Source organism: Pollicipes pollicipes, unplaced genomic scaffold (assembly GCF_011947565.3).
Source record: "Pollicipes pollicipes isolate AB1234 unplaced genomic scaffold, Ppol_2.1 Scaffold_7231;HRSCAF=8579_pilon_pilon_pilon, whole genome shotgun sequence".
NCBI lineage: Eukaryota > Metazoa > Arthropoda > Thecostraca > Pollicipedomorpha > Pollicipedidae > Pollicipes > Pollicipes pollicipes.
The window spans coordinates 36,317,423-36,331,861 of NW_023597034.1; the positions used below are offsets into that span (position 1 = coordinate 36,317,423).

Here is a 14,439-nt window from a genome sequence, read left to right on the forward strand (position 1 = left end):
GCGCCCACTCTGGATTGTTCATCTGGCTATATTTTTCTACTTGGATGTGATGCATGTAACAGTTTGATGATAAGGAACACGTGCCCTCAGTGGCCCTGCCCCTCAGATAGGGCACTGTGCAGGGGCCTTCCTTTGAGTAGGTTCCATTTCATTCAGGAAGTCCCCTGGAGAATCCCGCCCCCTCTCCATTCCCGACTCTAGATTCGTGGCGCCGCCTCTGACCGTTGCTGTTTCTTGCAGCGTCAAATTGCACGACCAACAACACATGTGTTTGATAAAGTCTTAGGCCTGGTCACGACTGAACAAGTATAAGCAAAAAACGTTTGAAAACATTTGAAGGCCAAGACAAGTCAGTATACAGTACGCTCCGGATCTATGGAGATACTACCATCAACATAATGTCAATATAAATAATTATAGAATCAGCCATGAGGAGCCCGCATGAATGCCGTCTTGAGATAAGATGACTGATCTTATTGAGTTCCCTCGTCAGATCCATCTAAGGTGAGCGCTTGCACGGTTAATCGTTTCGTTATATATTTGGCGGTAGTTTGTACAAATTCAAATAATTATATGCAGTGTTTCCTTACCTTGCTTACTCGGAACCACAGCATGCTGTCAAATGTTTTTTGTAACGTGCCCTGGACGATTGACACAGTTTGAAACGTAACTCTTCCTTCATACGACCGTCATTTGACAAATGACGTTGATGCACCAATACTTCCCGGCATTTTTTAAGATTGCCTGTTATCAGCATGAGTGCTCCCAGCTCATAATTTTTGCTTTCCCAACTATTCTCACCCGTTAAACTTGTTCTTCTAGGTTATTTGCTGCTAGGCGGTGTGGTGCGTATCAGCACGGCAAACCTGTAACTTATCCAATAAGCTCGTGCGGTCACGGACATCGAAATATTGCGATAAAATGACGACAGATGCATCATTAACTCTGCATTTATGTTGCATACTCGTCCGGGAAAGAACGATAGATATAGATAATAGAGAGACAAAGAAACAAAGAATTACCGAATTACCGAGATAAATTACAAGCCATTAAATGAGTATAGAAATAACGAAATACATTATCTTATGCATACATACAAAATTAATATGTAGGTATACGCTCATTTTTATTTATCTGATTGCCAATGTTGTATTCGTATTGTTTTACACTTTTGTATTGTATATTGTTTGCTATGTACACATGTATATATATATATATATATATATATATATATATATATATATATACCTAGATAGGTATATATGTATTGTATCATTATCTAATGTTATTTATTTCTTATTCTAATTACCTCATCCTTTGCACGATAGACGCAGCCAGCTGTCAAAGAGATGACGATTTCACCTGAGTAGCCCTTGAGATATCCGTGCGGGCACTGTGTGACCAGTAATGACGAGTGAAGCGTGGTTATTGATCCGCCTACATGCTGAACGCTCCAGAAGTTTTGCTAGTGCTGTAACTATGGAGCCGAGTCGCCAGCGAGCTGGATGAGATGAGTCACCTGAGCACATTCTTTGGTTGTTTGGCAGATACGGGGCCAGTGAACGCCACGCCATCACCCTTTTGGGGGAAGTTGGGACAATCCTGTTCTTCCTTTTTTACTTATATCTTTAGATGAAAAGCTGCCGCGATGAAATGTTGCACGACGAGTGCTCGCGATCGATCTGTTCGCTTGCAAGGTCCTTGCAAGCGCAACGGTACAAATGTGATTTAATCGTGTTTGATTTGTGAGAGTCGGCTGCGAAGGAAAAACTTTCGATATCGTCCCGGTGCGGCCGGGAGAGGCTGGCGGCTCGGGTTCTTTCTACATGTCTACAGGGAGGGGGTTGTACGCGCGACAGAGAGCACGGGCTTTGCCAGTCGCCACCAGCATCCGCGCAACTAATGGCAGCAGATATAGAGAAAAATATATTTGCAATGACACAGCCATCTTCGTTCACAACATCACAGTTTCGCGAACCCAAAGGTAGACACCAAAGCAACCTTAAGTTACCATAACCTATGTGTTGGATATTTATTGGTTGCTGACGCATGTCGTGCCCAGAGACTCTCACTAATGTCTTGCCTCCTTAGTTTTGCGTCTACCTAGAAAACTCCATCTTCAACGACTGCACAAAATGTTTTTTTAACACCCGTTGCCCAGGGATAAGGCTTCTTACTGGCGCCACTGCAAGGCTACGAGACATAGAACGATGTGATTTGGTCTTGATTTAAAGGTGGCTTCAACATTTCGGGTCACTTGGTGCCACCATCCTTGCGCGCATTCCTACGACAAAGGACAAAACCCTAGGTTGATAGTCTGGCTCAGTCCCACGCCTTCCCGCACACGTTCGTGGCGAGCACGTTGCCAACTGAGTCGCGCCGTTCCCCGAAGATTACACATCTAAATAATAGGCTAGATGTCATCGAACAGGATTACAGTAATTTGACAGCAGCAGGTGGAGAGTCGGTGACGTCTGGCCCGACTTCATCCTCAGCCGTTCACACCTTCGCAACATTCATTACCCGAGGGTGCACAGCAGCATCCTGCTCCCCGAGTCCGATCACAATCCCGAACACCACATCCGGACGGGCTCTGCTGTGCCGCGCCTACACTCTAGACGACCGCAGAAGCCTGCTCTCGGCGAGACGAGAGCAGCGGCTCATCCCGGCCCCAGATCGCCGAACAGATCGCGAACAGATCGCGAACAGATCGTGCCGCGGATACAGCGGGCCGCAGTCAGCGCGCGTGCGGCGACCAGGTCACGGCAGCAGCACCAGCACGTGCCGTTCGCTGCTGAGCGCCTGCAGGTCCATGTCGTCGCCCATGCCGAGCTCCAGGATCGATCCGTCGCTGCCCTGTTCGGGAATGAAGGTGCAGTCCTCGCCAGCGCAGCGCGCTTCGCCCGTGGGCGAGCACATGCAGACACCGCACTCGGTGGTCCAGCGGGTGCCCGGCTGGCAGCTGGGATGCGACTCCTCGCTGCCGCCGATACCGCGCAGCAGGGCCGCCAGCCGACCCACCCGTTCAGCCGGCGTCCCCTTCTGCTGTGCCGCAAACTCACGCGGCGCAGCTGTGGAGCAGACGGGGTGCGGTTAGCGCCGGGGGCAAAATTGGCGCCGGGGGAGCGCCGTTGGCACTGTGAGAGCACGACTTTGCACCGGGATGGTGAACAACTGGGAAAACTTGCTTATCTGTGTGCTGTTTGATTGTGAAGTGACATGATGCAGCATGACATGAAATATGAGTGACTTGGAGCGAAAGAGAAGCGGAACGCTTGCATTTCAACATCTCTCCCCACAATCACAGAACATGAATAATCTGTCATCCTCCTCAGGCCGTCAGCGAACTTGCGACACACGGCCTACCCAGCTGGCCGTCAGCTGAGCCGAGCCACGTGTCACTAGTCAGCAGAACTTCTGGGCTCTGCCTGGTTGCAGCTCAGGGCTTTAATACGGTCGAGGTATCACATATTCAAAGTTGTACCTGAACTGAACGTTTACACTTGTTATGACGTAATGGCTGAAATTTTCGTAGTGGTGCTGGCCACCGCAGATTTTTACTCGTGTGCGCTCTGAACATATCACTCTACAAAGGCAGCCACTCAGCAACACTGGTAGGGGAGAGATAGTCGAAATAACTCTGAATAACTGTCACTGGCGATGAATGCCATCAAACGTTGCGACGAGCGTTGACGGAAGGGCTGGGGCCCGGTGTACATTGTGGATCGCAGCGCAATTCCTGAGAAAACATATTTCAGGCTTGAGAAAGCCGCAGACAGTGTTATGGCTTTTGGTAATAGCACCGGTATTTCATATCACGAGCGTGCATCTCGTTTGGAGCCACGAGCTGACGGCGGCTCGACCCCACATCACCGCTGCCTACTCGTTCTCAGTATCACAGGAGAAAGGCCGCATCAGATATGATAAGCCTGGGAGGGCTTACGCCTGAAGATGCCTTACTGGTTTGCGGGTGCAGCCAAGCATCCTTCCTTGTGCTAGATTAATTGTTGCATGCTCCATTCATCAAGAGTGCCCCGCGGTACAAGTGACATCATACTTACAATCACACAAAGTTGATTGCACACGGAAACCTGTAATAAAAAATAGTAGACTGGGAGGGAAGTCGAAATCAAAATTCATATAAGGAGGACCGGGGCGTAAGACCTAAAAAAACAAAAACTGTTTCCGCGCTCAGCGGCCTTCAGTTGAGCATTTTTGGAGTCAAATTAGGCTAACCGTTGAATCCGTGCCTTCACGATAGGACCTGTCTCATTGATTCAAAACATCTCATCGTTGCCACTCCACGCGATCTCCAAAGAAATGAAAACACTTCAATAAGCAAAGTTCATAGCGCCGGAAGACCCGGATAGTGGACGTGCATATCACTTAAGTGAAAACATGGTGATACCACCGTGGGTCGAGGTTTTTCTGACAAAGCTGGTGTAAGCCGGATTTCGTCGCATGATCATTTGAGCCTCTTTCCACCTCCGACAAGGACTGCAAGCGGGTGCTTCAGAAAGAAGAGGCAGACAAGCATCATAGAGGAAGGTTGGAAACGTCTGAATGAAATGGGAATGGTTTAAGTCTCTGTAGCCTTTCAGCCCCGGCCTAAGAGAGGGATGGGGGGGGGGGAGGGGCTCAGATGCCCCTGAGGTTTGCCGTGAATAGCGTCAGAACGATTTTAAACATGGTGCTAACATTTTGGGTACCTGAAATTACAACCTTCTTTAGTATATCACGCGCAGTTAACGCCTATAGCTCTGATCAACGGTGGCAAAATGGCCGAGTGGTTAGCCCTGCGTGCGGGTCCGGGTTTGAATCCCGACGACATCATGGCTCCTAAGCGCTAGCGTTGCCAATGCAGTTGATGACACTCCATAAACGGCCCCGACGACGCACGTCGCGTTCCCCTAGGAGCACAGTAGAAATAACTGATCATCCATGGTCTTTTGATCCAGTTCTCCAGATCATGTCGGCAGCTTTTTGCTCAGAAGTAATGAATAACGTTTGTTTTGTGCAAACAAAATCCAACGAGGTTTTCTACGCTGCCTCTCTTAACTGTATTATTCAGCAGTGCCTTTTTGTAATTTTCGATGTTTTTATGTTTCTATATGTTGAGTTTCTATACGGGTCGTATCTGCCAACATTGTTTTACACATTGACGTAGAATGCATAGTTCCTGAGATAACAGGAGAGGCATATTGCTAATTTGACCCATATTACCTGATTTGTCTTGACGAAGGTAACATTCACCATTGCCCAGCTACATCGGTCTGATGCAGTCTGATGAGAGCTTTCCAATGCCATTTTCCTGCAATTCTTGCTCACTTATTTTTTTAGATTTTAAGATCGCATGAGGTCTCTAAGATCGCTATATATCTAGATTTCCAAGATCTCTAGCTCTCTATATTTCTAGATCCGTAAGATCTATTAGTCTCTGACGCTCTCACACTCTTAGGTCCCCTGTCCTCCTGGAGAAAAGGTGAATAAAATACCACAGGACGTGGGCACCAGGGAGCTAGCTGTGAGCTTCTTGTGTCGTAGATCTCATTATGCTTTCTCAGGTTTGAATAGTAATTTTTAATTTTTTTCAGATATGGATGTGATGCACAGAGATGGGCGGAGGCTGCGTTGTAGTTGACATGCAACCTGAGTTACTAGACGTTGATTATGCATCGATCTCCTCAATACATCTGTCAGCCTGTAGCATTAGCTATATTTTCAAGGATTGGTGCCAAGCACACGTCTGCGAACACCCTCTGGCTTCTTTTGAAAAAAGGCGAAGCTGTCTCTTAGACAGGAAAACACGATATTCTCCTTAACGTCATCTGGCCTCTTTCTTTAATCGTTAATCCGCCCGGGCTAGTCGGCACTCCCATTTATACAGGTGTGCCGCTCAGTGAATAATCCTGCCAGAGCTGGCACCGGCCACCTACACAACCACCGATGTGGCGCGGCGCAGCCCAATCTGGCAACCAAATGACAACTGGCAAAAACAAAAAGCGCTAACGTTCATCTTATGCCGCAGTGCGCACGACAGGATTTTTTGAAGCCAGAGCAGAATCCTCATTGGTTTGTGGCGCATTTTGACGGCATTCGTCACTTATCATTCCCAGCTTGTTTCAGCAGGGAACAATGGTCTTTATGCAGTATACAGCATGCTGTGGTGACAAACAGCAATTGTTTTTGGATATAGTTCGGCACAAACACCCACGGTCTCAAAGGCTTATAAACTGTCCCTCTGCCTCGTCTTGACCGGCCGCTGGTGCCTTCTCCGCATCGCACATGACTAAACTCGCGTTATACTCCTGGGGTAAAAATTCTTCTCGCAGGCAAGGCCTTAGAAACAAGATAAACCAGCCGGTCTGGAGAAATGGCACCTCAGTCGGTAATCTCATGGACCGGTTTCTGTTCATCATCTTTCAGCTGTCACTCCGCGATAAAAACAAAGTGGCCGGATTTGCCTAGCAACAGACCAGTAGGTCCCTGCTCTTATTGCTTTGCGATTGGTGATTCATCACGTGTGCATCTTGGGGGTGCTAAGGGAAATGAGACAAAAGTTGCCATACAATTTGGCTTCACTCTCTCCTCCTGCTAGCATATAAATGATCTCATATTATCCTTGATGCTTCCTTTTGATGTTACAGGCAGCCCAAGGCTTTTACCGGGGCGTTTTAAAATGCCCCAGGCTATTACATGGTGCCTGTCACTGTGATCGGGCTGATATACTGGAGCGTTACATTTCCAGCATCAGCTAACTCCCTGCAGTTCCTCTGAAGTGTAAAATGGGCGGTCATCAGGTTCTGCCATCTCGCGCGCGTGCACCTTTACGCGCAGTCTACCCACACTGCGCTGGAAAGTTCCATGCTGGTGGAATTAATGAATACAAACCAGAACAAATAAGCAAATGAAGGTGAAGCAACTAGATAGCATTTTGGCTGGGATTATTTAAACGCGCCTGCACTGCAGGCGCAAGTAGCGCTGCTACTTCCTGACGGACAGCGACGAATCAAAAGTTCCTGGAGCGGGACGTCGGGAGTTAGACCTTTCGTTCAAGCCCCGAAACGACAAATAACCTGGCCCAACGGTCTTGTCACGTTCCTCTTGTTACTGTAAAAGTTCTGCGAAGAACGGGCCATGCAGTGCAGTGCATCTGTCACTAGTTTGACGCTGTTCTTTTTGCACCGGATGGACCCTGAGCTATCTGATTCCTAGAGTCTTCACCGTCGCTTCATTCGTCACCGCATCGTCTGGAATAAGTGGCGGACCCCACGTCCGCTGCCTAAGTCTGTAACTGCGCACCTACGGGCTCTGGAGAGCCGCAAGGTGTCCTCTTGGACCGGAGCCCCAGAACAAGCTGTGCACGTTCTAGTACTGTGAAAAGTACTGGGGATTTGGAGATGAAAATACCGTGAATGTGTTGAAGTGCAACTGCTCAGCATCAAGCTAAGACAGGTAGTAAAGGGCTAGCCAGGGAATTAGCATGCTGTGAGTTTTGAGATCGCAACAGATACATTTCGCTTTGAGGCTGGCTTGGTGCCTGATGCCTGTAACGACTGTCGCCGCATGCAAAACATTGATGTGCCCGCTATTTCCGTTCGCTTTCCCCCTAAAAGAACATTTTTTCGGAGGGTAAATACGCTTCGGACATTGACAGTCACGCAGAAACTGGAAGGTGTTGAAGTCGTAACTGATAAAAACACTCATTCTAATACTTTGCGGATTCTTTCGTCATGTCTTAATAGTTTTAAGGAGTCAAAAATGGCCAGCTTTCTATCGGCATGATTTATTATGTAGATCAGTCGTGTACTGTTTGATTTCCATACTTATCTGACAGACCCGCAGGCACAGATAATAACTACTTCTTTAAAATCTGCGTAAGACAGGCATCTGCTGTAAGGTTTACCAGACACCTGCCCGAAACGTGCGACGACTCTGGAATGTGCCAGGGATGGTGTGGCGTCACAAAACCACAAAACTCCATACCGGCCGCCCGACCTCACGAATGGCAACCTTGAAGCCCAACAACAAGACGCGACTGAAGCAGGCGGGTAATCCGGCGGTCCTCCAGCACTGGCAGGCTGTGAGCCGACTCAACTTCTCGGTTCGCTCGCAAGCTTTGTTGTGCACCGGGGACTTCGAACGGTGGCCCTTCGCCACCAGACCAAAAGACAGACTACACGGTAGACACGGGAATCACGTCAGACGGTAGACGCGAGGCGGCAGACGCGACTGTTTGCCATGAACCAGGACTCAACGTCAGTTGTCTGCGGGCGGGTATGCGCGCGGATGGAGGTCGTCACCCCCCCAGTCCGGACGATGCGTGGCGAGGACAAGAAGCGAGTAGCCCGCCGATGAGAAGGAATATGACACCCGCCCCCGAGCAGATATTTTTCAGAAGTAAAATGGCGGCCTGTGTGAGGTCCTGGGCATCCACACGGCTGGCAGGCCAGTCGACTGATGGCTGAAAATAGCCTCTATCGCAGGGCGAAGGCAGTGCATTGTAGCGCGGCGGCGCATTCTCCCCTTGGCCCCTCTAGAACCGCTAACTATTGCAGTGAAATCTTCTGTTTTTGTAAGCATTTGTCAGAAGCTTCATGGACATGTCCATGTGTAACATGTTTTTAACAGTGTACACGTTTCAAGAACTGATCTGAAACGGTTCGTTAAGTGTAAGCCGAAACCGTCAGGTTAGTTTCTGCCGTGGTAACGCCACATCGAGGCAGCGCCGGCCGGCCGCTATAAGCTTTTTACGTCGATTCAGTTATAAGGATAGACAAATAGATCCTGATGCAGAGCATAAACATCCTGCTCCATCATGTGAATTGTGGGTTGTTGTGCAGCTGCAAACATGTACGGTCGATTTCGGTCGACGTTTGATGTGCATTGATGCGTATGTGCGCGGATTTTACGAATGCATTGCAATCTAGCAACACGAATTGTGTTTAGTAGGTCTCTGTATGTTGCAAGAAGTAGACTTGCTACCTAACGCTTTCTCATTCAATGTAATGTGATTTCATATATGTGCATATCATGTGTGCATTTGAAAACCAACTGTAACGGTTGAAAATACACTCATTCTTCGCCTTGACAACACGTTATGCAGGAAATATCGGCACATTTACAGCCCTTTCCAAAAGTCTTTTACGTTCTTCGAAAAAATATCGTAGTTTACAAAGGGCGTTGCATGGGACACTCTGTCTTTCATAACCTTATTTCAAATGCACTTGAAATGACAATTTTAAAAGCACAAATAGCGGTGCGAGGAGTATGCCAGGCACGTGCTATGTAGCAAGCATTGTTGAAAATTGACGGACATCGGCATCTTTCACAAAATCAATGTGGTCTGCGAGCCAGAGATGCAGGCCTCCTCTACCCACGCTCAGATACTGAAAACGCCGCTGACAAGGCACGGGCTGAGGTGGGCCACTCTGGAATTTGGAAAAGTGAGCGCGTGTTCAGGGGCCTGTCGTAAAGGCGTCCTGCTAGGCAGTTGAACACTGACTACAAATATACGAATTACAAATGTCCATATATCGGTGATGTAAGAAAGCATGTCTATACATGTTGTGTTTGCGCATATTCAGACCCTTTTCAAGTCAACAGTTGGAATGAAGCACCCTTTTATGTGCCATGCTCAAGGCAATCTTATGATTGAATATATATGAATTCCAAATGTCCACATATCTGTGATGTAAGAAAGCATATTTATGCTTGTTCTGTTTACGCATATTCAGACCCTTTTCAAGTCAACAGTTGAAATGAAGCACCCTTTTACGTGCCATGCTCAAGGCAATCTTGAGTAATGTACATGTACATTATGTATATGTACATTCAATCATGAACACTGAAAATTGTCATTCTAGAGCATTACTTCATAAAGTGTTTCAAGCGCATCATGCAAGAAATTCCAGTCTTCTGGGAAGTAGCAAACTTCCGGATACAATTACTCGTTATACATGGCAAATCAAGCAACGAAGAACACGTAGACAAGAGAGCAGCCTTATGCTACTTTTTTGCACCACATATGTATATCTATGTTATAAAGATGTGTTCATTTAAACCGGGACATTGACGAGCCTGCTTAAAGCACGTCCATTCGTCGACGCGTATGCGCTTCGAAGGCTGGTGGCATACCCTGATGAAAATGGGGCAATGGCTGATTGCTTTACAAACCATGTTCTTTGCGTGAGGTTTTCATACCCATTATAATGTGATAAGTACTGAAAATCGCATTAGCGCTAGGCGGATGACAGCGAGATGGTAGCACGCGCTGATGGTTATAACTCCTAAGTCAATCCTGCCGGTTGTATGATGATGGTTGTTAATCTGAAAGCGCATGTAAGGATCCACGACATTTCAGGCCATATAATCGCGTTATTATGGCAGCCACCACCACACACTGTTATGACGTCTAGTACCTGGCACACATATCACGTAATTCTTTCTTGCTCGTACGTATCCCAAGGCTTGAAAGTGCTGTTGCAGTCAACCAAGTCTTCAGATATCACGGCACCATAAAATTAATCTTTTAAGTCTGGAATAGATTCTTCTGAAATTATGACGAGGCGATGACGCGATGTAAAGACCCTCTCACGTTTGAATGAGTAAGAAACCTCAGGCAAAAAAAAAAACGCGCAGAGAAATTGGTCAAGAGAGTACAGCCTTAGATATAGGAAGACAATAGAGTGCCCGACCAAAAAGTTTAATGAGCGCCGAAATGCGACGCCCCCTAAGAACATATTTGTGCTTTGTTAACCATCGCGACTCAGGAGTAATTCTGACTCGCGTGAGACATCATTCTCTCAATTTAGTTTCTGATTGAGCTAGATCCACTGAACAAAAAAGTTCGCTGATGCCTCGATGTTAACTAGCCAGTAATATCCGGTTTAACCCGTTTTATAATCAACAGCGATCATCCAAAACAAGTCAGTTGAAACCTTTTTTCATGTAGGGTGCTAATTCGACCTCCGATGGTTTCCCATTTTCATTAGCTGTCATTTTCGGTGGGATCGCCGAGATTTGTGAATTTTCCTGTCCGAACTCGCTACAAATCCCTTCAAAAACCTGATTCCCGTTAAGGGCCAGTAACATGCGGGGTTTTCTGCTAGAAATTGAACAAAATGTTCTGGAATTTCCAGCAAAGAAATGTGCAAGGGACATAGCCACAACACGGTAGACGCATGCCGTGTCGTGCAGATTAATTGCTGTCGCTGAAAGCCAAGGTAAATATTTTACTTCGATTATATGTACTGTAATAAAAGGGCCATATCACAAACATCCATTACCCCCCTTTTGTGCAACACTTCGGATCGCCATGGGTATACGCCGGAAGATACGAGGACAATGCAGTAAAGATTAAACGTTGGTTTTGGCGCCAAAATCAAGTCATGTCGGATCGTATGATAGCTGTTGACCGATTCTCAGCAAACTGGATCTTCAGGTTCTGTTAGGCACGCCGATGAGATGCTTTTAAATCTAAATCCAGTTGGTTAATGTGGTTTTTCTAATGCCATGCCTCCGAGATTGGAAAAATATGAATCCTGGAAACGAGTATAAGTCCAGTCCCGAGATTCCGAAATAAAGATATCAGGGCTAACTACGGCATTTCTTACTTCTTCTCCTTCTTGAGAATGGGAAGCCGCGCAGTGTACAGTTAGTTGAGCTATCCACCCTATGACATTTCAGGGCAGAGCAAGTTCCGGGCGGGTGACGTTTCCAACCAGCCACTTATTCATCCCGCAGTGATTTCGAAAGTTTGTAGATTCCCTTTGGTTACTCGCCCACCTGTGGCATACTACAGGCACAGGGCACACAACCCATCCTGTTTCTCAGCCACTGCAGCGCAGTCTCCATCCTGTCACTCAGCCACTACAGTACAGTCCCCTGTCGGTCCCTCACACACCGCGGGGAGCTCCTCATAGACCACAGTCCCCATTCGGTACTTGGACCTCACATGTCACACAGCGCACAGGAGCCACTTACCCACTCTGTGCGGCTCCCAAATAGAGAAGGCCCCCATGTCGTCGGTGGACTCGGTGCCGGCCTGCATCCCACCCGCCGGTGCGCCTGCCAGCAGCGCCGGCAGCAGCAGCAGCAGCAGCGGCAGACGGAGGAGCGCCATCTCAGAGCGGTCGGGAGTCTGACTGTCGTCTGCCGTGCTCCCGGTCCCGCCGGGATATGACACCAGACCGGTCCCGTGACGTCACACCGAGCCGGGACGGGGGCGGCCGTGTCATCGGCTTACTGCTCACCGAGCGCCGGCTATTGGCTCAGGCCAGTTTGCGGGACGCCCGTGACGTGCATATTCACCCCTACCGTCGAAGACCGGACGTGTTTAACAGTCTTCCTATGGCTATAGCTGTTGTAACATTCCCTTGCGGCTTAGGATCATATCCAAGAACTCCCATGAGCCCAGCAATTTTAATACACCGAAGCAACCACATAAGTCACTCCACATGCCAGATGTCCGAAATTTTCCATGACCATACGGCTTTCCGGCCCCGAGGGGCAAGCAGGGAATGTTCAACACTGCCACACGATTAACACAGCTCACAGCACGTCCACGCCGCGTTGGCGAAAGCGGATGCGCACCACGTGCACAGCGGTTTGACGCCGTGGGTGGAGAGCATCCGTTTGCCGACCCGTCTTCCCCTCCCCGGCCCAGCGGCCGGTCGTGCCCCTGCCAGAAGCGGCAAGACCACAGGCTGGCCGGGAGCCGGCCACGCGCCGCAAGGTGACCGCTCGGCTTTTCTGCTGCAGGCTGACAGCTCCGCCCTGGCTTAGAGACCAGTGTTGCCAGTTTTCGATGTTCGGAAAAGGCCACCCGTCACGCAGCCCAATTTGAAGGAAGAGCGGAGCATCACGGCTGACCCTTACCGACTGAAAGCTTGCGACTGAAAACCTACGCACGCTTTCGAACAACAATCGCAGTAAGACCATAAGATGTTTTGAGGACGAATCTGATGCATAATCATGACTGAATCATTACAAGATACATTAGCACGCGCCCGAGTGGCCGGTTGGATATCCTTCGCTCGGGTGGGGGTCAATTTGACCCCACTGATAATCTCAGGAACTAAGACGGCTGGAGACACCAAACGCAGAGGGCGTATTGGTCAGTACGTGAGCTCACCTAGGTCAAAGGCTGATGTTCCTACGTCGGACCTTTGGGTCAAATAAGTTCAAACAAGGTCAAACCCCAAGTTGGTCTCCAGTGTCCCCAGAACCTAGATACCCGTTCTAAGCAAATGGCCACATGCTCATTTCAAGTCAATAACCTTGCTTGATTTTTCGAAGGTCACGGTGACCAGACTCTTACAAGGCTGCTTTCAGTTTTGCATTTGAATAAGCGAAAAAGATTATGCTAGGCAGCATGCCCCTAAAAGCGAAATGTTGACCTAGATTATTTTAGGCCAGTGACCTATTACTACCTTGAATAAGTCAATTAAAAACAGATGTCCAATGCGGTTCGTGTTATCACCCAATTCGAAATATATACCAGAAACTATCCCATACAACATTCCTCAGGGTAGTAAAACGAGCTATTTTTGGCCTTGGTCTGGCTTTCACACCTGACCCTAGGTCAATGGAACTTGGCATTCAATTGTTGCGTTGCCTAACAAGGTACCTCAGAGATGTATGGCTTCGTCTAACACTCCGCTGTTCCATTAGATTGGACGATTTCCTAGAAATTGACTTCGCTGAATCCATAGTATGATTTCCTTTACATCTACGCAAAATTTTCTACCACTATGCAACTTTTTACAGCCATGCGACATTCTCTACAGCTTTGCAAAGTTTGGTGTGGCTTCGCCGTGCCGTTCGGAAACCATTCCGAAAAAGCGCTCCGAGGTGGTTCAATTCGAGCGCGTGTTAATTCAAGCTGACCTTACCGAAACGCACGGCATCGCGCATCCTAAGTTAAAAGAGAAGCTTTACTTCCCAAGGGTGCCAAAACTTTTATTTAAGAAATACATCTCCCATGGCCCAGCAGGTCGAACCAGACAATCAGCCCCTGCTGGACACACAGTCGGCCTAAACACTCCTGTTTTCACCAAAAAGACAGGACACTTTTGTAAAGAGACTGATATGTAATGTCCATGCCGATGCGATGGAGTCCGGCGACCTGGCTATGATGCCAGTGGACATTGCCCCCTCGCTTTGTGAAAAGCCGGATGCAGTACCGCACCTTGTCGGCCAGGTCACCGGAGAGCGCGGACCTCCAACGGCACCTCATCTAGCCGTGTGGGGTCTGTGGTTCAGGCGAATCGGCGAATCGGCCTTTTGAAAACGTTGAGCCTTGGCTGTTTTAGGGATAATCCGTTTCGAGCACGACAATTTCTCCGAGTAGTGGTGGTGCGTCAGAGCGCACCATATTCGAGAATTATCCAGGTCTTTCGGTCAGCCGCATAAGGTGATTGTTTTCGATGTCCTCAC

At 48.2% G+C, this 14,439-nt stretch overlaps 1 protein-coding gene across 1 annotated transcript; it reads right to left on the bottom strand.

The window, feature by feature from the left end:
- Nucleotides 1–1,918: 1,918 nt before the first annotated feature.
- Nucleotides 1,919–12,141, bottom strand: LOC119110217 (uncharacterized). The gene is made up of 2 exons (XM_037233953.1): nucleotides 11,986–12,141; nucleotides 1,919–3,071 (listed from the first exon to the last, which is right to left on the bottom strand). The coding sequence occupies exons 1-2, from the start codon at nucleotides 12,122–12,124 to the stop codon at nucleotides 2,761–2,763; spliced, it is 450 nt and encodes a 149-aa protein (XP_037089848.1). The 5' UTR covers nucleotides 12,125–12,141; the 3' UTR covers nucleotides 1,919–2,760.
- Nucleotides 12,142–14,439: the final 2,298 nt, after the last annotated feature.